This window comes from Amblyraja radiata, chromosome 9 (assembly GCF_010909765.2).
Source record: "Amblyraja radiata isolate CabotCenter1 chromosome 9, sAmbRad1.1.pri, whole genome shotgun sequence".
NCBI lineage: Eukaryota > Metazoa > Chordata > Chondrichthyes > Rajiformes > Rajidae > Amblyraja > Amblyraja radiata.
This window is the reverse complement of record NC_045964.1, coordinates 14359361-14382702: the sequence shown is the minus strand read 5'-3', so window position 1 is coordinate 14382702 and position 23342 is coordinate 14359361. Positions and strand designations below refer to the sequence as shown.

The following is a 23342-nucleotide window of genomic DNA, read 5'->3' as shown; positions in this document are numbered from 1 at the left end:
GACTTGGTGACTTTGTAGTAGACGTCAGTGAATAGTCTGTCCCTGTGACAGAAATCAAGAAAGGGGAGAGCAGTGTCAGGAGATAGTCTAAATACATTTGAGGGCAGGGTCGAAGTTAGTGGTAAAGTAAATGAAATCAACAATGTCAAGAGTCAAGTTCTGCATGGATGCAGGATACTAATCTTGATTAGTACAGGTGTCAGATGTTATGGGGAGAAGGCAGGAGAATGGTCGGTTGGGGACGCTGCGAGTCAGCTGCTCTGCCAGTAGCGTGTTCGATATTTTGACTTTTTTTGTATTTTTTGGTATGTCTAATTTTGTCTTGTGTGGTGGTCGTGGGGGGGGGGGGGGGGGGGGGGGGAGGGGGAAACCGTTCCTCAGTCACCCTCGACGGAGAGGCGACTTTTTCCATATTGCTTCTCTGCCTCCCCTCTCACGGCCTAACAGCTTGGATTGGAGCAGCCTTTCTCGGAGACGGGCCCAGAGCTTCAGCAGCGGGCGCAGCGTGGACTTTTCCATCGCTGAGCGGGGATGAACCCTTGCCGGGGGTCGCCAGAAAGTTCCTATACCTCCTCGCTCTGTCTACCCAGGGACCCCATCATTCCTTCCAGGTGAGAGAGAGGTCCACATGCACCTCCTCTAACTTGATTTACTGAATTGGGTGTTCCCGATGTGGCCTCCTGTACATCGGCAAGACCAAGCGTAGACTCGGCAACTGTTTCACCGAATATTTGTACTTGGTACACTGAGGCCTACTGGATCTCCTGGTTGCTAACCATATTTTAACTCCCCTTCCCATTCCCATACTGACCTTTCTAACCCAGGTCTCTCTGTTGCCAAATTGAGGCCACACGCAAACTGGAGGAACAGCACCTTGGATTTTGCTTGGCAGCTTACAGCCTAACAGGATCAAGTCAAGTCAAGTCAAGTTTATTTGTCACATACACATACGAGATGTGCAGTGAAATGAAAGTGGCAATGCTCGCATACTTTTGTGCAAAAGACAAACAACCAAACAACCAAACAAATTATAAACACAATCATAACACACATATTCTTTTACATAATAAATAATGGAAGGAAAAACGTTCAGTAGAGTTAGTCCCTGGTGAGATAGGCGTTTACAGTCCGAATGGCCTCTGGGAAAAAACTCCTTCTCAACCTCTCCGTTCTCACCGCATGGCAACGGAGGCGTTTGCCTGACCGTAGCAGCTGGAACAGTTCGTTGCAGGGGTGGAAGGGGTCTCCCATGATTTTATTTGCTCTGGAGTTGCACCTCCTGTTGTATAGTTCCTGCAGGGGGGCGAGTGAAGTTCCCATAGTGCGTTCGGCCGAACGCACTACTCTCTGCAGAGCCTTCTTGTCCTTGGCAGAGCAATTCCCAAACCAGATGGTAATATTTCCGGACAAGATGCTTTCCACCGCCGCTGCGTAGAAGCACTGGAGGATCCTCGGAGACACTCTGAATTTCCTCAATTGCCTGAGGTGGTAAAGGCGCTGCCTTGCCTTACTCACGAGTGCTGAGGCGTGTGATGCCCATGTCATATCCTCGGAGATGTGGACTCCCAGATATTTAAAACAGTTCACCCTATCCACAGGATCCCCATTTATCCTCAATGGAGTGTACGTCCTCGGATGATGTGCCCTCCTAAAGTCCATGATCAGCTCCTTCGTTTTTTTGATGTTCAAGAGGAGGCTGTTATCCTGGCACCAGAGTACTAGATCAGCCACCTCCTCCCGGTAGGCCTTCTCGTCGTTGTCTGAGATCAGGCCCACCACCACGGTGTCATCAGCAAACTTAATTATTGAGTTGGAGCTGAACCTAGCCACACAGTCATGTGTGTACAGGGAGTACAATAGGGGGCTGAGGACGCAACCCTGGGGCGATCATGTGCTCAGGGTGAGGGACTTCGATGTATTCCCTCCCATCTTGACTACCTGGGGCCTGGCGGTGAGAAAGTCCAGGACCCAGGCACACAGGGAGGTGTTGAGCCCCAATTCCATTAGCTTCCCAACATTGATTTCTCCATTTTTAGGTAACTAACCTACCAAACCGCTGCCTCCTCCCTTCTTTTTCCCCCCTTCCCTGTGCCAGTTTTATCTTGTCATGATTATTTATTCAGTTTTATTTTTGAAAAAAATGTGGTGTCACATTTCCTGCATGACAACCTTCTTTAGATTTCAAAATGTATTCTATAGGCTGTATCAATAATGTGAGGTCTGTTTTATAAATGCAGAATATTTATTATCTTTCTGATTTTTTTCTGTTCTGTAATGTACCTTTTTGGGTCAATAATCATTTGAATTACATTTATTTCAGTAAAACAAAACCATCAAGAAGAATTAATCCTACTCCAGTCAGCACAGAGCGGCTGCAGTCCAGACCAAAGAAGTGTTTCACTTCCACTCCTCTGAGTCAACCATTGTCCTCCATGTACTCCACAGAAGCTACTTCTGAAACATTTGGAGCTAGTTCAGAGGGATTTAGCCCAACCGTATCTCCCAGTAACCTGCAGGAAGAGCGGGAGATGTTGAAAATTGAAAGGTATGTTGAACTCCACTCAACAACCAAGGGAAAAAATATTTGTTACTTCGTGCTTCTTTTAATTTTTGGTCTGTTTGACTTGAGCAGAGGTAGAAGTCCAAATTTTTAATTCTGGACTCAGACTTGGATTTTAATAAACTACTGGCTCTGCCTTAACTTCAGTAAGTTTTAAAGCAGTACTGTTATTTTCCAAAAAATGAGCAATGTCAATATTTGCTGTGTTCAAGAGAGTCAAGATTATTTAATTTTCATATATACTCACAACAGAACAATGAAATTCTTACTTGCTTCAGCTTAACAGGCCTGTAAACACAATACAAATAGATAAATGTAATAATCAAAATTACATATATATAAATAACTATATATTCAAAAATAAACAAAACCAAAGTCTGGGTGGTGTGTTGTTAGATGATATTAAAAGCCTTTTTGAGGCAGATCTCTGATGGTAGGATGGTCAGTAAATGCAATGGTTGAGGTCTGGCCCTCTTAAAGGGCGCAAGACATTTTTCAGTTTGTCATCATTTGAAAATTCTGAGTGGAACTTTCCAATGGCTTGAAATGTATCAGCCACATTATTAACTGAATGTCAAAACATTAATTTTCCAGAGATAGACAATATGCTCTATATGGAATAACTCAATATGGAATAACTCAGCGGGACAGTGGGAATGGGTGATATTTCGTGTCAAGACCTTTCCTCAGACTAGGGTCGAGACGTCACCCATTCCTTCTCTCCAGAGATGCTGCCGGCCCCGCTGAATTACTCCAGCATTTTGTGTCTTTCTTCGGTTTAAACCAGCATCTGTAATTCCTTTCTACAATACTCAATTTCCGGGCTACACTATTGAGAGCAAGTTAGATTAATCTGATTTGTTGATATCATCCTGGGAAAGCAAACCTGATTCGTGTCCCATCAGCTACCTTAAACATTCATTTCCTCGCGTAGATCTACCATTGCTCTTCTGTGCGTCCTCTACAACATGGACAACAGCAATTTGCCAAAGCTTCTGATATGTGACCTTTCTCATGTAAAACGACAAGGCGCAGTGTGCGCATATGTCACTGCTTGCAAGTTCTCCTAGACAGGTACCAACGTACCTCTACTTTTGCTGTTGTTGACCGGAAATCCTTTCATGGTGTTATTGTAGGAATATCTTCACATTGAAAGCAGTGGTTCAGGTGTTGGCACACAGTCTTCACAAAGGCATTTGTGGATGGCGAATTAAATCAAGTTCAAGTTCAAGTGAGTTTATTGTCATGTGTCCCTGTATAGGACAATGAAATTCTTGCTTTGCTTAAGCACACAGAAAATAGTAGGCATTTACTACAAAACAGATAAATGTGTCCATATACCATGATATAAATATATACACACATGAATAAATAGACTGATAAAGTGCAAATAGCAGAAAGTGGTTATTAATAATCAGAGTTTTGTCCGAGCCAGGTTTAATAGCCTGATGGCTGTGGGGAAGTAGCTATTCCTGAACCTGGTTGTTGCAGTCTTCAGGCTCCTGTACCTTCTACCTGAAGGTAGCAGGGAGATGAGTGTGTGGCCAGGATGGTGTGGGTCTTTGATGATACTGCCAGCCTTTTTGAGGCAGCGACTGCGATAAATCCCCTCGATGGAAGGAAGGTCAGAGCCGATGATGGACTGGGCAGTGTTTACTACTTTTTGTAGTCTTTTCCTCTCCAGGGCACTCAAATTGCCGAACCAAGCCACGATGCAACCGGCCAGCATGCTCTCTACTGTGCACCTGTAGAAGTTAGAGAGAGTCTTCCTTGACAAACTGACTCTCCATAATCTTCTCAGGAAGTAGAGGCGCTGATGAGCTTTTTTGATAATTGCGTTAGTGTTCTCGGACCAGGAAAGATCTTCAGAGATGTGCACGCCCAGGAATTTGAAGCTCTTGACCCTTTCAACCATCGACCCGTTGATATAAATGGGGCTGTGGGTGCCCCTCCTACTCCTTCCAAAGTCCACAATCAGTTCCTTGGTTTTGCTGGTGTTGAGGGCCAGGTTATTGCACTGGCACCATATGGACAGTTGCTCGATCTCTCTTCTGTACTCTGACTCATCCCCATCAGTGATACGTCCTACAACAGTGGCGTCGTCAGCGAACTTGATGATGGAGTTCGCACTGTGGTTGGCTACGCAGTCATGGGTATAGAGTGAGTACAGCAGGGGGCTGAGCACGCAGCCTTGAGGTGCTCCCATGCTGATTGTTATCGAGGCTGACACATTTCCACCAATACAAACAGACTGTGGTCTGTGGATGAGGAAGTCGAGGATCCAGTTGCAGAGGGATGCGCAGAGACCCAGTTCTGCGAGTTTGGTAACCAGTTTGGAGGGGATGATTGTGTTGAATGCCGAGCTGTAATCGATGAATAACAGCCTGACATATGAGTTTTTGTTGTCCAAGTTGTCCAGTGCGGAGTGGAGGGCCAGCGAGATCGCATCCACCGTTGATCTGTTGTGGCGGTAAGCGAACTGCAGTGGGTCCAGGTTTTTGTCGAGGTGGGAGTTGATTTGCTCCATGATCAGCCTCTCAAAGCACTTCATCACCACCGGCGTTAGTGCCACTGGTCGATAGTCATTGAGGCACGTCACCTTACTCTTCTTGGGCACCGGTATAATTGATGCCCTTTTAAAGCAGGTGGGGACCTCAGACCTCAGAAGTGAGAGGTTGAAAATGTCCGTAAAAACTCCCGCCAGTTGGTCCGCACAGGTGTTTAGAACACGACCGGGTATACCATCAGGACCAGGTGCTTTTAGGCGGTTCACCCCTCTGAAGGATTTCCTGACGTCGGCCTCTGTGACTAAGACTGAAATGCCATCACAGCGAATGGGGGATCGGGAAGGCACAATGGTATTCTCCCTGTCAAAGCGTGCGTAAAACGCATTGAGCTCGTCAGGGAGTGATGTTTCACCGACATTCGAGCTGCCTCCTGGTTTCGCCTTGTAGGAGGTGATTGTATTCGGGCCCCGCCACAGCTGCCGAACATCTGTCTCATCCTCCAGTTTGGAGTAGAAGTCCCTTTTGGCCTTTTTGATGGCCTTACCAAGGTCGTATCTGGACTTCATGTAGGCCACTGTATCATCGGACATGAATGCCCTGTGTCTGGACTTTAGAAGAGTGCGGATCTCAAAGTTCATCCAAGGTTTCTGATTGGGAAACACTCGGAAGGTTTTTGTAGGGATGCAGTCCTCCACACATTTCTTTATGAAGTTTGTAACGACTGTGGCGTATTCGTTCAAGTCCGTTGCCGAGTCCTTGAACATTGCCCAGTCTACAGACTCCAAACAGTCCTGGAGTTGTTCTTCTGCCCCCCCCCCGACCAGCTCTGTGTTGTCCTCACTTCTGGGGATGCGCTCTTCAATTGCTGTCTGTAGGCAGGAAGAAGCAGCACCGCGGTGTGGTCGGACTTACCGAAGTGAGGGCGAGGGATAGAACGATAGGCATTCTTGATGGTGGTGTAGCAGTGGTCGAGGGTGTTGGGTCCTCTGGTGCAGCAGGAGACATGTTGGTGGAAGTTGGGGAGTGATTTCTTGAGGTTCGCCTTATTGAAGTCCCCAGCAATGGTGGTAAATGCCTCGGGGTAAGACGTCTGGTGTTTGTTGACCACGGCGTGCAGTTCCTCCAGTGCCAGACGGACGTCTGCCTGGGGTGGGATGTAGACCGCGGTCAGGATAACGGAGGTGAATTCTCTTGGGAGGTAGAAGGGACGGCACTTCACCGCCAGATGTTCCAGGTGTGGAGAGCAGGAGTTGGACAGGACTGCCACGTCGGAACACCACGCAGAGTTGACCATGAGGCAGACGCCCCCTCCTCTCCCTTTCCCAGATGCCAGGGTACGGTCCATACAGTGGATGGAGAACCCTTCAGGCTGGACCGCTGAGTCTGGGGAGCTGGGGGTGAGCCATGTCTCTGTGAAACAGAACACACAGCATTCCCTCAGCTCCCTTTGATAAAGCAGTCTTGCCCTTAAGTCCTCCACTTTATTTTCAAGGGACTACATTAGCCAGTAGGATAGTAGGGAGAGGGGGCCGAAGTCCCCTGCGCTTCATTCTGACCTGAAGTCCTGCCCGTCGGCCACGTTTCCGGACACAATGGAGGCTTCCCCTTTGTTTCCAGGTACTGTACTTGCTGTACCTGCTGTTTCTGCGGACCTGCGCTGGAACGGGGAATCCCTCACAGGCGGCAGCTCCAGCTCCGTAACGAACGGGGTTCCCTCAAAGTCGGCAGCTCCAGCTCCGTTGTTCCTGGGAGATTCAGCCCGTCGGCTCTGGGGGTCATCCTGGGGTCTCCAGGTACCGTACCTGGGATCCTCAGTCGGGTCGGGAGTTCCACAGCCAGCGTGGGAAAGTTTAAAGTCCGGGGTTCCCGCAGCTGCGGGAGATCACAAAATTGCGAGAGCCTTGAGGTGCTCAAGCAGCTTGTCCGAAACGGCACCGATTTCTGCCGTTTTTCTGATCCAGGTAAGTTGTTGGAAGTTGTAGTTGAGCCTTTTATTTTCCAGAGCTCCGCAAAAGTCGCCGCAGGCAGGCGACATCTTTCTCAGTCTTTCTCAGCCTTTTTATAGCAATAGCAACATCCCATGAGTTAATTAATTTGCAATATTAAAAAGATTTGACAGTAGATTATTTGCTGGAGATATTGAGCAAAGGTGGGCAAGTGCATTTAAGTTCATCTATGAGCTAGTAAAATGAAACCGATTTAAGCAGCTTGTTTATATATAAATACATTTAAATATATTTGAGTATGTTTCTGTCGAGATTTATTTTGCTATTAATTCAGCTGCCTGGTTGACTTGCAGCTACTGGACAGGCAGCTACTCTGGAGAGAAGGAATGGGTAACGTTTCGGGTCGAGACCTTTAGACTGATGTCAGGGGAGTGGGCGGGACAGAGATAGAATGTAGTCGAGACAGTAAGACTGGTGGGAGAACTGGGAAGGGGGATGGAGAGGGAAAGCAAGGGCTATTTGAAGTTAGAGACAATGTTCATACCGCTGGGGTGTAAACTACCCAAGCAAAATATGAGGTGCTGTTCCTCGAATTTGCGCTGGGCCTCACTCTGATAATGGAGGAGACCCAGGACAGAAAGGTCAGATTGGGAATGGGAGGAGGAGTTAAAGTGCTGAGCAACCGGAAGATCAGGTAGGTTAAGGCGGACTGAGCGGAGGTGTTCAGCGAAATGACCGCCGAGCCTGCGCTTGGTCTCTTGAGTTGACACCTGGAACAGCGGATAGAGTAGATGAGGTTGGAGGAGGTGCAAGTGAACCTCTGCCTCACCGAAAAGACTGTTGGGGTCCTTGGATGGAGTCGAGGGGGGAGGTAAAGGGGCAGGTGTTGCATCTCCTGCGGTTGCTGGGGAAAATACCCGGGGAGGGGGTGGTTTGGGTGGCAAGGGATTATTTGATCAGGGAGTTGAGGAGGGAACGTTCTCTGCGGAAAGCAAAAAGGGTTGGAGATGGGAAGATGTGGCCAGTAGTGGGATCCCGTTGGAGGTGGCAAAAATGTTGGAGGATTATATGCTGTATGCGACGGCTGACGGGATGGAAGGTGAGGACAGGGGGGGGACTCTGTCCTTGTTACGAATGGGAGGAGGGGGAGTAAGAGCAGAGCTGCATGATATCGAGGAGACCCAAGTGAGAGCCTCATCTGTAATGGAAGAGGGGAACGACCGTTTCCTAAACAATGAGAACATCTTCGATGCCCTGGTATGGAAAACCTCACCCTGGGCGCAGATGCTGCGTAGATGGAGGTATTGGGAGTAGTGTACAGAGTCATTACAGTAAGCAGGGTGGGAAGAAGTGGAGTCTACATTGTGTCGTCTCCTACAAAAATATATGCTATAATGATTTATTTCTTCTCCACTTTTTTATGCTAATGTTCATAACATAAGAATCTCATCATAAGATTTCAATATTTTTGGATATAATGGTTGTTTCTGTTTTTAATTTTTATATTTTTTTAGATCCAAGTTGATTCAACAGTCACCAGTTGTGGACCCAGCCACACCCATTAAAGGCCAGTATGGGAGATCCTGCAGTGTTATCTCTGACAGTTTTGTCGTGTGTGCTGATGTCAGCAAAATTTCTCATCAAAGGCAATTGAATGTGCTGGCTCAGTTGTATTCTGCCTGTATCTCTGGTAAGTGAAAACAATTTCAATGATGGGAAGATGAGCTTTTTAACTAAATGTGAATTAGGAGCGGATTTAATAATTGTCAAAGCAGAATTGAGTGTATTTTTGAACATGAATGGGATGACAGATGGCACAATGGGCTAAGTGTTCGGCTGGCAACCGGAAGGCAGCTGGTTCGAATCCCGCTTGGAGTGCATACTGTCGTTGTGTCCTTGGGCAAGACACTTCACCCACCTTTGCCTGTGTGTGTCCTTGGGCAAGACACTTCACCCATCTTTGTCTGTGTGTGTGAATGTAATTATGTGAAGCACTTTGGGGTCAATGCAAGTTGACTAAAAATGTGCTATATAAATAAATAAATTTAACATTTAATTTAATGTAAAGCAGGTTTGTAGGATGATGGGATCTGGTTGGCAAATTTCACGAAGTGAACATGTCCAATGGTATATTTTTGTTGCGAGTATACAACTGAGTGCAAGTCTTAAGCTGAATTAGTTTTAAGATAAGATGGTGAAGTGTAGTGTACAGGCATATGTTTGTTGCATGATGGCACAATATGTGTGGGAGAATATTCTGATTCAATCCAATAAAACTTCTAGTTATAAGTCTGAGTCTGAAGGAGGGTCCTGACCCGACACTTCACCTATCCATGTTCTCCAGAGATGCTGCCTGTCCCGCTGAGCTACTCCAGCACTTTGTGTCTTTTTCTAGTTAAAATCGTAATCATACTTTATTAGCCAAATATGTTTTGCAACATACGAGGAATTTGATTTCCCATACAGTCATACCAATAAAAAGCACCAAGACACACAAAATACATTATAACATGAACATTCACCACAGTGACTCCTCCACATTCCTCACTGTGATGGCGAAAAAAAAGTTTGATCTCTTCCCTCTTTGTTCTCCCGCGGTCGGGGGCCTCGAGCCTTCCGTTGTCGGGGCGATCTTGGCTCCCGCAGCCGGCGGTCGGCCCCTCGGCGTCGGGGCGATCAAGCTCCCGCATCGGGGGGGGGATCTCAGCTCCCACGCGCCGGGCGATTGGACCCCGAGTCGAGACTAGTCGAACATCTTGCGATTGGAGCTTCCCGACATCAGTCTCTAACCAAGACTGCGAGTTCCTCGATGTTGAAATCTGCAGGTTCCCAGGCAAGGGTTCGCAGGCTCCAATGGTAAATCCACGGCCCCGCAGTGGGGCTCAAAGTCAGTCTCGAGCAAGGCCTCCAGCTCCATGATGTTAGGACACAGGGCGACTGGAGATACGATCCGGAAAACAATCGCATCTCCGGCAAGGTAAGAGATTCAAAAAAGTCTCCCCACCACGCACATAAAACAAACCAGAGAACATTAACATATACTTTTTAAATACACACTAAAAATAACAAAATAGACAAAAAGACTGACAGACCGTTGGAGAGGCTGCAATCGCTGACGGCGCCACCTGGAACTTTGTTCCATTCTATTTAAAATGCCAGATGACTAGGAAATTATTTACTCTGGATGTTTTTTATAATTTGTCCTTAATGTTGACTGTGCATTTTTTAAATTTCCTCTAATGCCATTGCTAAGATCAGAAACTAATCGTTCAGGGAATTTTGTGAAGAATTATTACGTTCTATAGATGAAGCAGAACATAGATCCAAGTATTTCCAATAAGCCAGAAACTTGGATGTGCATGATTGGGTTAATGTATGATGAGCGTTTGATGGCTCTGGGCCTATATCCACTGGAGTTTAGAAGGATGAGGGTGGGATCTCATTTGAAACCTACCAAATAGTGAAAGGCCTGGATACAATGGATGTGGAGAGGATGTTTCCAGTAGTGGGAGAGTCTAGGACCAGAGGGCACAGACTCAGAATAAAAGGATGTTCCTTTTGGCAGTTGAGGGGGAATTTCGTTAGACGTTTCATTTATGTGAATCTGTGGAATTCATTGCACAGACGGCTGTGATGGCCAAGTCGTTGGGTATTTTTAAAGCTGAGATTGTCAGGATCTTGATTAGTAAGTGTGTCAAAGGTTATGGGGAGAAGCCAAGAAAATGGGGTTGAGGGAAACATCGATCAGCCGTAATTGAATGGCAGAGTAGACTCAATGGGCTGAATTGCCTCATTCTGCTCCTTTGACTATCTGACCCAGTCTCCTCATGTATAATGTCAGACCACCATATCCTAATAATCTACATCACAGAAAACTAAAGAAAGTTGCTCTGAAAATAGTGGATATATTGGTGGTCAATGTCCAAAATTCATTAGATTCAGCGCTGGAGAAACTCAGCGGGTGAGGCAGCATCTATGGAGCGAAGGAATAGGTGAAGTCTGAAGAAGGGTCTCGACCCGAAACGTCACCTATTCCTTCGCTCCATAGATGCTGCCTCACCCGCTCAGTTTCTCCAGTATTTTTGTCTACCTTTGATTTTTTCCAGCATCTGCAGTTCTTTCTTAAACATTAGATTCAGCGCAGTTCCTTTGGCTTGGACTATGTCATGGATTACTACACTATTTAAACAAAGATTGGTTCTCAATATCCTGCTGTCCCAGGAATCGGCCAAGTAAACCTTTTTGCACTCTCTCTTTGGCAAGAAAAGGATACCAAAGCTGCATGGACAACTTCAGGTGGGGTGTTGCCAAGTTTCTGTAGCGTTGAGGCAAGACATCCTTGCTCCTAGGCTCAAACCCTTTTGCAGTGAACAACAACGTACCAGATGCCTTCCCAATTGCTGTATGTTTTCCTTCAGTGATAGACATCCAGTTCTCATTACATCTTCACTTTTGCTAATCCATTGCCATTCAGATAATATCTTTCTGCTTTTGGAATCAAAGTGCATTTTAGTTAATTTGCCTACGTTAAATCTCCAACTAGTTTTAATTGTGCTGCAGCCTTGTGTCACTGACAAACTTGGAGATGTTACATTTAATTCCTTCATCAAAAACACTGATTATATATGGTGTATGGATTCTGCAACACCATTAATCATTGCCCTTTAATTCCAACTGTTTGTTTCTTCTCTGTCAGACATTTCTTAATCTACGCCAGTATATTACCCCAATCCCAAAGAGTATTAATTTTGAACACTATTCATTTTTGTGGATCCTTATCAAAAGCATTCTGCGTCTAAATATACCACATTCACTGCCTTTTCTTATCTATTCTAATTATGTCCGTTAAAAACCCAGTTGATTGATTAATTAAGATTTCCCTTTCATAAGCCTATGCTAACTTTGTCCAACCGTGTTAATGTTTTTCAGGTGTTATGTTATTGTATCTTTTATGTTAGACACTAGAATTGTACCCAATGTTGACGTTATGGTCTCTGGACTGTGACTACTTGTTTTAACCTTTGTGAAAATAGTATAGTTGCTTATAGCATTCTCTAATCTAAAGGAACTGCTCAGAATCTAAAGAATTTTGGAAGTGACCACGAATCCTTTTAGTTTCTGTGCTGCTTTCTTAAATTCTCTGGAATGCAAATTATCATGTCTGGGAATTTGTAAGCCTTTATCCCCATTAATTTTCTTACAACTGTTTCTTTACTAACCCTGCTTTCGCGTCCTTGTCCAGGAATTTACTGAACTAATGTCTCAGTGATCTGAAATTAGAATGCCATTTTCACTGGTGTAGTATTGTTATGGTGTCATTTTAAGAATGGAAAATAATAATTTTGATTATTTGTGGGCTTTAAAGTGACATTCATTCATACACAGGGAGGAAATGCCTGATTCCTCCAGGAAAAGGCTAGATAGATGAGAGGCAACAAATGATGTATTTTTCTCATTTCAGAAAATTTAGTGCCAAACATTTTTTTGGAGCTGTTCTTTCTGCTACAGCTGTTGACATCCAGGAGAGGAACATCAGTAGATGATTTGGTAAATGACGTGGAATATGCTCCTGAGACTAAATGTAAGAATTGTGCAGTGGGAGGATGTAATAATTATATTGATATACGCTTCACTCCAAATGCAATCATGTTAAACTAACTCTGGAATTGCAGAGAATTGCAGGGGGGGTGGGGGAGAAGAAAGGAAGAGGCAGAGACAGTGGGCTGTGGGAAAGCTGGGAAGGAGAGGGGAAGGAAAGGAAGGAGAAAGCAAGGACTACCTGAATTTGTCCCTTCCCACCCAAACCACCCCCTCCCCTGGCACTTTCCCTTGCAACCGCAGGAAAGCTACACTTGTCGCTTTACCTCCCCCCTCGACTCCATCCAGGGACCCAAGCAGTTTTTCCAGGTGAGGCAGAGGTTCACCTGCACCTCCTCCAACCTCATCTATTGCAACTGCTGTTCCAGGTGTCAACTGCTCTACATCGGTGAGAACAAGCGCAGACTTGGCGATCGCTTCGCCCAACACCTCCGCTCAGTTCGCAATAACCAACCTGATCTCCCGGTGGCTCAGTACTTCAACTCCCCCTCCCATTTTGAATCCGACCTTTCTGTCCTAGGATAGAGTGAGTCCCACCGCAAATTGGAGGAACAGCACCTCATATTTTGCTTGGGTAGTTTACACCCCAGCGGTATGAACATTGACTTCTCCAATTTCAGGTAGTCCTTGCTTTCTCCTCCCTTCCCTTCCCCTCCCCTTCCCAACTCTCCCACAGCCTACTGTCTCCGCCTCTTCCTTTATTCCCCCCCCCCCCCCACATCAGTCTAAAGAAGGGTCTGGACCCGAAACGTCGCCTATTCCTTCGCTCCATAGATGACCCGCTGAGTTTCTCCAACATTTTTGTCTACCTTAATAATAAATATAATACTTTTGAAGTATAGATATTGTTATTGTGCAAGAAAGACAGCAGTCAGTGTGCACGCACAGATCATTTAAATGGCAGTGCCAAAACAAAATAATCATTGTGATCTTGATAACATAATGGAAAACGTGAATAAGGACATCAAAAGGATAATGCAAATCATATGTGACTGATCGTGATTACAGATTTATGGTTTTGGAGCCAAAGGTGTCAGCCTTGATAAGATGCAATGTGAAAGGTATTAGAGACCAACATGAATACAAGCAGGGTTCATGGGGCAGTTCTTCTGCTGTCTTCAGTGCATTGCAAGCACAGACCTCTGCTGAGAATGCAGTTCACAGCACGAGTCTGAAAGCAGAGCCTTTTCTGGGGCAGATGACTGCCTGCAGTGAGAAACAGTGTGAACAGCAAGGATACTCTGCTCACCAGCTGTGCAGCTTGCCGTTAATATTAAATGTGTTGATATCCTCCCAAAGTTTCAGTTCCCTCCCCATACTCTAAAAATGTGTGGGTTAGCAGGTGACCACAGTAAATTGCCTGAAGTTGTAGATGAATAATGGAATCTAAGAGTGACGGGAGAGTATGGGGAGGCTAAAATGGGTTAGGATAGGATTAATGTAAAATTAAACGCTTGTTATTCACCAAGGACTCAGTGGGCCAAAGGGCCAAGTTCGGTGATGTGCCTGTCTAAAGCTGTATAAAAACAGGCTCTTACCATTCTGGCAGTGGTTTTTCTATCATTTACTTTGGTGGGGTTAAACCAGATTTCCCAGCAATAAAGTTGGGATGCTTGTGGAAGTTCACCATGTGCTATTGGATCCATGAGAAGTTGCAAGTGCGGGTGAACGGTGACCGGTATACCGTTGATCAAGAGGCTGGTGAGCTCCACTATCAGATCCAACTTAGATCTTAGCAGACGTGTCCATTATTTCTAAAGACATAAAAAACGGACTGAAATATCTTTCACCAAAGTTCTGTTGTTGAATTCACAATAGGAGCATGTAATTGGAACAGACTTGTTTAAAATCATAGCAAAATGTAGATGCTGGAACTCTGAAATAAAAATGCTAAATGCAGTTTTGTTCGCTGCCTCAAAAAGGCAGCCAACATCATCAAAGACCCACACCATCCTGGCTACACACTCATTTCACCAATGCCATCGGGAAGAAGGTACATGAGCCTGAAAACTAACGTCCAGGTTCAGGAACAGCTTCTTCCCTACAGCCATCAGGCTATTAAACATGACAACAAATAAGCTCTGAACTACAACAGACTTATTATTATTGCACTATATTTGTTTATTTATTGAGTATGTGTGCATGTGTGTATATATACACACTGAACTTTTTTTCTCCTGTTATGTACTATGCTTACATATTCTGTTGTGCTGCAGCAAGTAAGAATTTCATTGTCCTATCTGGGACACATGACAATAAAACATTCTTGACTCGACTCTAAATGCTGGAAATAATCAGTAGGTCAGCTGCATCTCTGGAGAGAGAAGCCATTAACATTTCAGGTCAAAGATTCTTTGTCAGAATTGCGAAATGAAGGAGAACAAATTAGACTTAAGTTGCAGAGAATGTGGGTGATGGATGGGTGAACAAACAGAACATTTGATAGGGTGAGGCAAGACCCTCGTGATAAGTTGTTGATTAAGTCATCTGGTTGATGATAATAAAGACAGCAAGAGGAAATATGAAAAAGGAACATGTGAAAGCTGTGGAATGTAGGCGAGTGCTGTTGGAAATGCACGGTCAGTGGAAAGACTAAAGCTGAGTATATAATATATGGATGGATACACTCTAGCAGAACTGTCCAGTTCTAATGCAGATTTTAAGTATACAGACCTCCAAAATCCATTTCAAAAATCCATCCATCCCATCTTCTGTAAGGGCAACAAACCATTCTCTCAGCTCCTCCTCTCAGCACAGGAATGGGCCCTTCGGCTCACAATGTTTGTGCTGAACATGATGCAAGTTAAATCTCTAATCAAATCCACTACATTTGGTGTTTAAGAAGGAACTGCAGATGCTGGAAAATCGAAGGTACACAAAAAAGCTGGAGAAACTCAGCGGGTGCAGCAGCATCTATGGAGCGAAGGAAATAGGCAACGTTTCGGCCCGAAACGTTGCCTATTCAGACTGAAGAAGGGTTACCTATTCGTTGCCGAAACGTTGCCTATTCAGACTGAAGAAGGGTTTCGGCCCGAAACGTTGCCTATTTCCTTCGCTCCATAGATGCTGCTGCACCCGCTGAGTTTCTCCAGCTTTTTTGTGTACCCACTACATTTGGTGCTTGCAATATGATGATCTCTCTTTAAAGAAATCAAAAGTAGATTGGATGACTACCTTGTCCTGTCTACAGGTTCAACCCTGGCCTTCCAGTGTCCTGTCACTTTAAATATCCATCCGACCCTTGCTCTGAACTGTTTGTGGCCTCCTGCACTATTCTAATGAAGCCCAAGTAATCTTCAAGAACAGTTCTCTTTCATCTGGGCACATTGCAGCTTTCCAGACTTGGTACTGAACTCAACCAGTTGAGATAACTTGCTTGTTCTGTTTATATCAGAACAGTTTCTTTGTGTAGCTTATCTATTTATTATATTTACTTAATTTCTTTCTCTTCTGCTACTGCCTGATTTGCTGTACATTTCACAGTTTTTCCCTCAGGTTTTTGTTTTCTCCCTCTCATAGTTCCAGCAGAAGGAACGATGTTAAAGCCTAAGCATAAGTCTCAGTGTCTCTAATTTCTTTGGTGACTAATCTCTGATTATAACGTATAAAAATCTCGACAAAATATCTGATCTGTCAGGAATGCGCTGCAATTTTTATTTATGTCTTAAACTGAAGCCCTATCGATCTTGTCAGTTGATAAAGATGGCAAAGCATCATCTGAAGAATAGCAAGGGAGCTCCTTGCATTTCCTACTGTGGCCAACACCACAAAACCAATAATTTGATCATTGTCAAACTGCTGCTTTCGGGAGCTTGCATATAAATTGACTGATGAATCTCACTCGATACAATACCATCTACATTTCCAAAGAACCTCCACATCTGTAGGGATGACTTGGTTGTGAAAGTACAAGATAAATGTAGGTGTTTAACTCGTACTTTTTCCTTTGCCTAAAGTTGTATTTTATTTTTCAGTTGTGGATGTGCAGTATTTCAGAAGTATGCATAATTGCATCTATTTTGCTGTCAAAGTTCTGGAAAGACAGTTCACGTGAGTTACTTACAGTATTGTGCAGGTTGGTCAATTTGTTTCAAATTTTGGATTTGATCAAGAAAAAGTAAAGACAATTAGGAAAGAAATGGATAAATTTACAAGGGATTTTGACAAGCATTAGATGGGGAAGGTGTGGAGGGGTGCAGGCCTAATGTAAGCAAATGTGATTTGCATAGCTAGGTCTCACGGATTAGCAAGGACAAAGTTGGCTGAGAAGATGAGTTTTTGTGCTCTATGATTCTATGATTTATAGCACAGAAGGCGGCCATTTGGCCGATTGTATCTATGACAGTCACAAAATGACTGCCGTATTTCCCGGCGAAGAAGGCGCACCTGCGTCGAAGACGCACCCCCATTTTGAGTTGCTACATTTTGAAAAAAGGCTGGCGGGTCAGGATCAAGGGTTTGGTTCAAGGAGGCAATGAGGAAGGCGACTCCTGCGGAATACCACTAGTCACCTGCAGCCAACCAGATAAAGCTCCCTTTATTCCCACTTTTGTCCTTGTGCCAATCTGCCAATCTTCTATCCATGCTAGTATTTTCCTTCTAATACCATAGGCTCGCATCTTTATTAGCAGCCTCATGTGCGGCACTTTATCAAAGGCCTGAAGTAAACAACATCCACTGACGCTCCTTTGTCTATCCTGTGATTTACTTCCTCAAAAGAAATCCAACAGATTTGTCAGACAAGATCTCCCCTTCACAAAACCATGCTGACTTTGGCATATTTTATCATGTGCTAAGTACTTGGCAGCCTCACCCTTAATAGTGGACTCTAAAATCTTACCAACACTGAAGTCAGGTTAACCAGCCTATAGTTTCCCCTTTTTTGCCTCACTTCCTTCTGAGTCACATTTGCAATTTTCCAGTCCTCTGGGACCTTCTGACAAGGGATTCTTGGAAAGATCACTACTATACTAATGCCTCCACAGTTTCTAAAGCAAACTCCTTCAGTACCATGGGGTGTCTTGCATCAGGTTCAGTTGACTTATCCACCTTCAGATCTTTTAGCTTCCAAGCACATTCTCCTTAGTAATGGCAGCTCCACTAACCTCTGCCCATTGACTCTCTTGAATATCTGGCACATTGCTGATGCCTTCCGCTGTAAAGACTGATGCAAATAAATTATTAATCTTTCTCCCCTTATTGCCTTTTTAGTTGCCTTCTTCTTGTTTTTTTAAAACCTTCCCAATCCTCTAACTTCCTGCTAATATTTGAAATATTATATGCCTTCTCTTTTACTTTTATGCTTCATTGATTTCCTTTGTCAGCCAAGGTTGCCTCATTCTCCCCTTAGAATCTTTCTTCCTCTTTGGGATGAAAATATCCTGCATTTTCCGAGTTACTCCTAGAAACTCTGCTATTGCTGTTCCACGGTCATTCCTGCTATGTCCCTTTCCAATCAACTTCAGCCAGTTTCTCCCTCATGCCATTGTTGTCAACAGTGATATCGACATATCTGATTTCATCTTCTCTCTCTCAAACTGTAGGTTAAATTTTATATTATGGACACTACCTCTTAGGGGTTCCTTTAACTTAAGCTACCTAACCAAGTCTGTTTCATTACACAACACCAAATCAAAACCAAATTGGAGGAACAGCATCTCATGTTTCGCTTGGCAGCTTACAGCCCAGTGGTATGAATATTGATTTCTCTCACTTCAGGTAACCCAGGCATTCTCTCCCTTTCTATCGCTCCCCACCCAAGTCTCACCAGCTTCTCATTTTCACCCTACATACAGCTAATAATGGCCTGTTTCCTTTATCATCGTTACTTTTTTACATATCTTTCATTCATTGTTCTTTATCTCTCCATATCACCGAATACATCTCTCAATTCCTTATCCCTAACCAGTCTGAAGGGTTTCGACCCGAAACGTCACCATTCCTTCTCTCAGAGATGCTGCCTGTCCCGCTGAGTTACTCCAGCTTTTCGTGTCTATCTTCGGTTTAAACCAGGCATCTGCAAATCCTCCTTGCACACCAAATCCAAAATGGTCTTTTCCCTAGTAGGCTTGACCTAAGAAACCATCTCATAGGCACTCCACAAACTCCTTCTCTTGGGATCCAGCACCAACCTGGTTTTCCCAGCCTACTTGCTTACTGAAATCCCCCATGACCATTGTAGCATTGCCTTTTTTACATGCCAATTGTATGTCCTGGTGTAATTTGTACCCTTGTCTCTTTTAAACCTCTTCCTTTCTGCCTCAGGTTTAGATATTACAACCATGGGAAACAGACAGTTTCCTATCTATACCCTACCCTATCTATATTCTCACAAACCCTTACCTCATTCATGTCACTTCTCAGCCGCCTTCAGTCCAGTGAAAACAGCCTATCCACCCTCACCATATCTCAAGCCCTCCTATCCAAAATCCTTTTGTAATTTACCAACCAATGTAATTTACTACGTGTACATGATGTTCCAACACCTTGTTCACAATGTCTCAGTTGTTGAAGGCAGTATGCCTTATGTCTTCTTGACTGTCCTATGTTCCGTGTTGCCACTTTTATGGGACAATATACATCTACCCCAAGGTCTCTTTATTCAACCACACCACTGCCACTCACTGTGTATGTCTTACTACTCACCCCACCCACGTACACATCCAAATTGTTATATATATACATATATATATATATATATATATATATATATAATATATATATATATATATATATATAAGATAAAACCACAGACACAGCCCCGATTCTGCAGCACACCACTGTTCACAGACATCTAATTTGAAAAACAAACCCCCAAAACCACCTGCTACCTCATTCCACTCTCTAGCTCCTACCATCAAGCTAATTTACTATCCAGATAGCTAGCTTACTCTAGATCCCATGTGATCTAACCACCTGGGCGAGCCTACCACGTGGGATGTCATAGGCCATGCTAAAGTCCATATGAACGAAGTTTACCTCAGTGCTCTCATCGATCCTTTCGGTCACCTTTTCAAAGAAACTCAATCGCATTTGTGAGATATGCAATCCGCCATACTGACTATCCGATGAATATATTGCTACTCTGTGTAAGGCAGTCTAATGCAGCAGTGACCCTTCTGCCACATTTATCTCATGTTTGATGTTGATGTCCACAAATTGTCAAATAAGTAGCATGAAATGTAGCTGCATAAATCGGAGAGATGGCTCAGTGTCTTTATCCCATGAGAGACTAAACTGCAGAAGGCGTGACTTGGTGACATGATTAATAGGTCATTGACCATTGTTCATGAATTATCCATGAATGCTGCCTGACCTGCTGAGTATTTCCAGCACACCCTGCATTTACTTCTTAGATTGTTAGTTGATGCCATTTTTGAGTTGAGGAGTGAGGTTTGGAGCTAGAGAAGAGAAAGAAGTGAAACAAATGGGTTTCCTGAGCAGACTAAATACTAATAAACTTGGTACATGTGTTGTTAGGTGTGAGGAGCAAGTTGGACCTGGTGTTTCTTGCAATTCGTAGTTGAATTGTCTGCTTATGTTGCAATCTATGGTTACTTTTACCCAATATGGAGAGAATTATTGACTGCTGTATTAATGACGGCATAAATAATAAGTAGTTTTAAGAATAAAACTAGAAATATATGAAATAATGTACTTTGAATTAATTTATTTCTTATTTAATTTTTTGTAGGATAATTTTCATTTTAGATAAGGGACCATAAGGCTTCTTGGTGAGAATGACCGAATTGGCAAGTTCTCTCCCTCTTTACGTGAGCAGCTGACCCATGCCTATGAAGTCAGTACTGCCCAGGTGAGATAATGTATACCCATCTTTACTGTGTCTGACAGGTTTAGTAACTTGAATGTATTGGTTTAATTGGCTGCTCGCTTAATTCTCAGTAAGTAGAGATTTTTTAGTGACTGGGAATATTCCATACTATTATTATTTATTGTCATTTGCTGCTTCCCGATATTAGAATTAAGTTTTAACTTTGAGACGTCTAGGTGGAACTCCAATAGGAGGGAGTGAAGATTCAAAAATATTTGTTGCCATTATGATCTCAGTCCATGTATTCCAATTAGAGTTTACTTTTTGTTCTCGATCTCAAATCTATAAGATTGCTAATTCATTCATAGTCAACAAAATATTGGAGGCATGGGAATCAAGATTGTGGAGATATGGTAAAACAGTGAGGAGACAAGGGTAGAGAGAAAGGTATGAATATGGAAATGACAAATAGACTGTGACAAATGGGATAGAGATTATAATCAAAGAATAATCGGTGGGACAAGGCAGGAGCTTACAAAAGTAATTAAAGAACAAAACTAAATGCGCTCTACCCTGGAATGTATGTAGCATTTGAAACAAAACAGATGAACTGAGAGCATGTAGAAATAAATGTGATCTGGCCATCACGGAGATGTGATGCAGAATGAGTGATTGGGATCTGGAATATTGAAGGGTTGCATCACCTTCAGGAAGGTAGGAAGTTCAGAAAAAAATGTAGGAGTGACCATGCTAATTAACAGTCTAAGAGCCACAGAAAAATATGACCAAAGTAAATCAGTATGTGGAAGTGGTGTAGTTGGAAGATAGAATAGTAAAGGCAAAACGTTGCTTGTCAGAGTGGTGTGCAGGACTTCAAATAGTAACCATAAGCGAGGACAGAGTACAAGGGAAGAAATTATGGGTTCTGTCAGGTAAGGTACATTGAAAACCATGAAGAGTTTTTATCCATAGATATTGGGAATTTCAAATGGGAGAAGGTAGGTCGAAAATGCACGTTCACAAAGTGTTTTTAGGTTTGTTACTTGAAACAGCACTTTCCAGCCTGATTTGCAGATTATAAAATGAAGTGGCCTGTCACAGGGATCAGATTATTTATAATGTAAATAAATAAAGGATAAAATGTTAGAAAGACTGAAGAGGCACAGAATCTAACACAAAAGCTGAAATGCTTGAAACATTCAGCACATGGGCAGCATCTGTGAGAAGAGAAACAGAATAAATGTTTCAGATCAAGACTGCCCAATCAAAAATATTGGAAAGATGTTCTTTTCACAGATATTGCCTGACTATTGAAATGTTACCAGCACTTTATGTTTACAAAGGAATATAGATAGTTTAAGTGAGTTAGTTGTGGTGTACATTTAATTCTCTTTGTTGGAATGTACTGCCAATACATTGTGTTGCTGTACTGTAGGGGGCACATTGGCGCTGCGCCTGAGACCCGAGATTGATCCTGACTATTGGTGCAGTCTGCATGGATTTATATGTTCTCCATGTGACCACATGGGTTTTCTCCGGGTGCTCCGTTTTCTTCCCACATTCACTAGACGTGCAGGTTTGTAGGTTAAGCGACATATGTAAATTGTCCCTAGTGTGTAGGATAGAACAAGCGTACGGGCGATTGTTGGTTGGCATGGACTTGGTGGGCCGAAGGGCCTGTTTCCACACTGTATCTCTAAGCTAATCTAAGCTAAACTTGTATGAGATGTGTATCTTGTACCAGGCGTACATAATTCCACATACCCTCCTTCCAACAAAGACAGTCAAATAAATTACTCAATTTAAATAAGTAACTGTATCCATGTGTTGCTCCTATCTTTCTAACCCCAGACCTATAACTCTCAGCTTTGTTCCCTCTTTTGTATCCCTAGTTTCCTTTGCTCCATTATTGGGTACATATTTAGGATTAGATGGGAGCCAGGTAAGTGGATTGTGCTTGGGTTTGAAGAGGAGGAAGGGAGGGAACAGGAGAGGGAGGTATCATTGGGATTGGCGATAGAAGAGGGGAAGAAGGACAAAAAGAGAGGAAGGAGAGACTGAGGCTTAATCACTCTCCTTCATTCACACTTTTCAGACTGCTCTTATTCTTACCTTTAAGTTTGCAGACAACACAAAAGTGGGGAGTTATAAAAAGTGAGGAAGATTGTCGAAGGATGCAGCAGAATGTATCATTTGGAAATATGGGCCAAGAAATGGCAGGTGGGGTTTTATTTGGCGACACAAGGGATGGTGATTTAGAAAGAATGACACAAAGCCATGGAGTAACTCAGCAGGTCAGGCTCTGAAGGACATGGATAGGTGACATTTTGTTCGGGACCCTTCTTCAGACTGATTGTGATGGGGGGGGGGAGCTGGAAGAGAGTTGGAGCAGTACAAAGCCTGCATGTGATAGGTGGATACAGGTGAGGGTGTTTTTGATAGGTAGATGATTGGACAAAGGTCAGAGATGAAGAGATAAAAAACGTGAAATAGGATAGAAGATGTGTGAATTGTGGAGCAAGAGGAAGGGATAAATGAGTGGATGGGGACAGGGAAGAGGGGATAAATCACTGCAATCCTTGTAGGGACACCGGGAAGAGAAGGGAAGGGGCAAAATATATGGGGGGAGGGGGGGGTGATGATGGTTATTAATGGTTCAATGGTTCTTTATTATCACATGTACCAAGGTGCAGTGAAAATCTTTTTTCTTTGCACATAGTACACAGCAATATTATTATACATAAATGCAATCCCAGATTAAGTACTAAGTGTATAGAAATCGTCCACTGAGACAATATAAATGTCGCCAGGTTTTGGCACCATTTTCAGATTCCAAGTTTCTTTAAGTGCAGCTGGCCATAAAGGCTCATTGTCCTAGCCGCGTTGTAAGGTTGGCCTGGCCAAGTGAAGTTCTAGGTGTCCACCACTGATAGATAGATAGATAGATAGATCCTTTATTG

The 23342-nt window shown here is 43.6% G+C and overlaps 1 protein-coding gene across 1 annotated transcript in view; it reads left to right on the top strand.

Annotated features, from left to right (window-relative positions):
- Positions 1–23342, top strand: part of cdan1 (codanin 1) — a 74176-nt gene that overhangs the window by 4604 nt on the left and 46230 nt on the right. Inside the window, exons 3-8 of the mRNA XM_033027796.1 lie at positions 2321–2545; positions 8528–8703; positions 12475–12594; positions 16586–16661; positions 17962–18005; positions 20327–20424. Coding sequence (XP_032883687.1) covers positions 2321–2545; positions 8528–8703; positions 12475–12594; positions 16586–16661; positions 17962–18005; positions 20327–20424 — 739 coding nt within the window. The remainder of the gene's footprint in view (positions 1–2320; positions 2546–8527; positions 8704–12474; positions 12595–16585; positions 16662–17961; positions 18006–20326; positions 20425–23342) is intronic.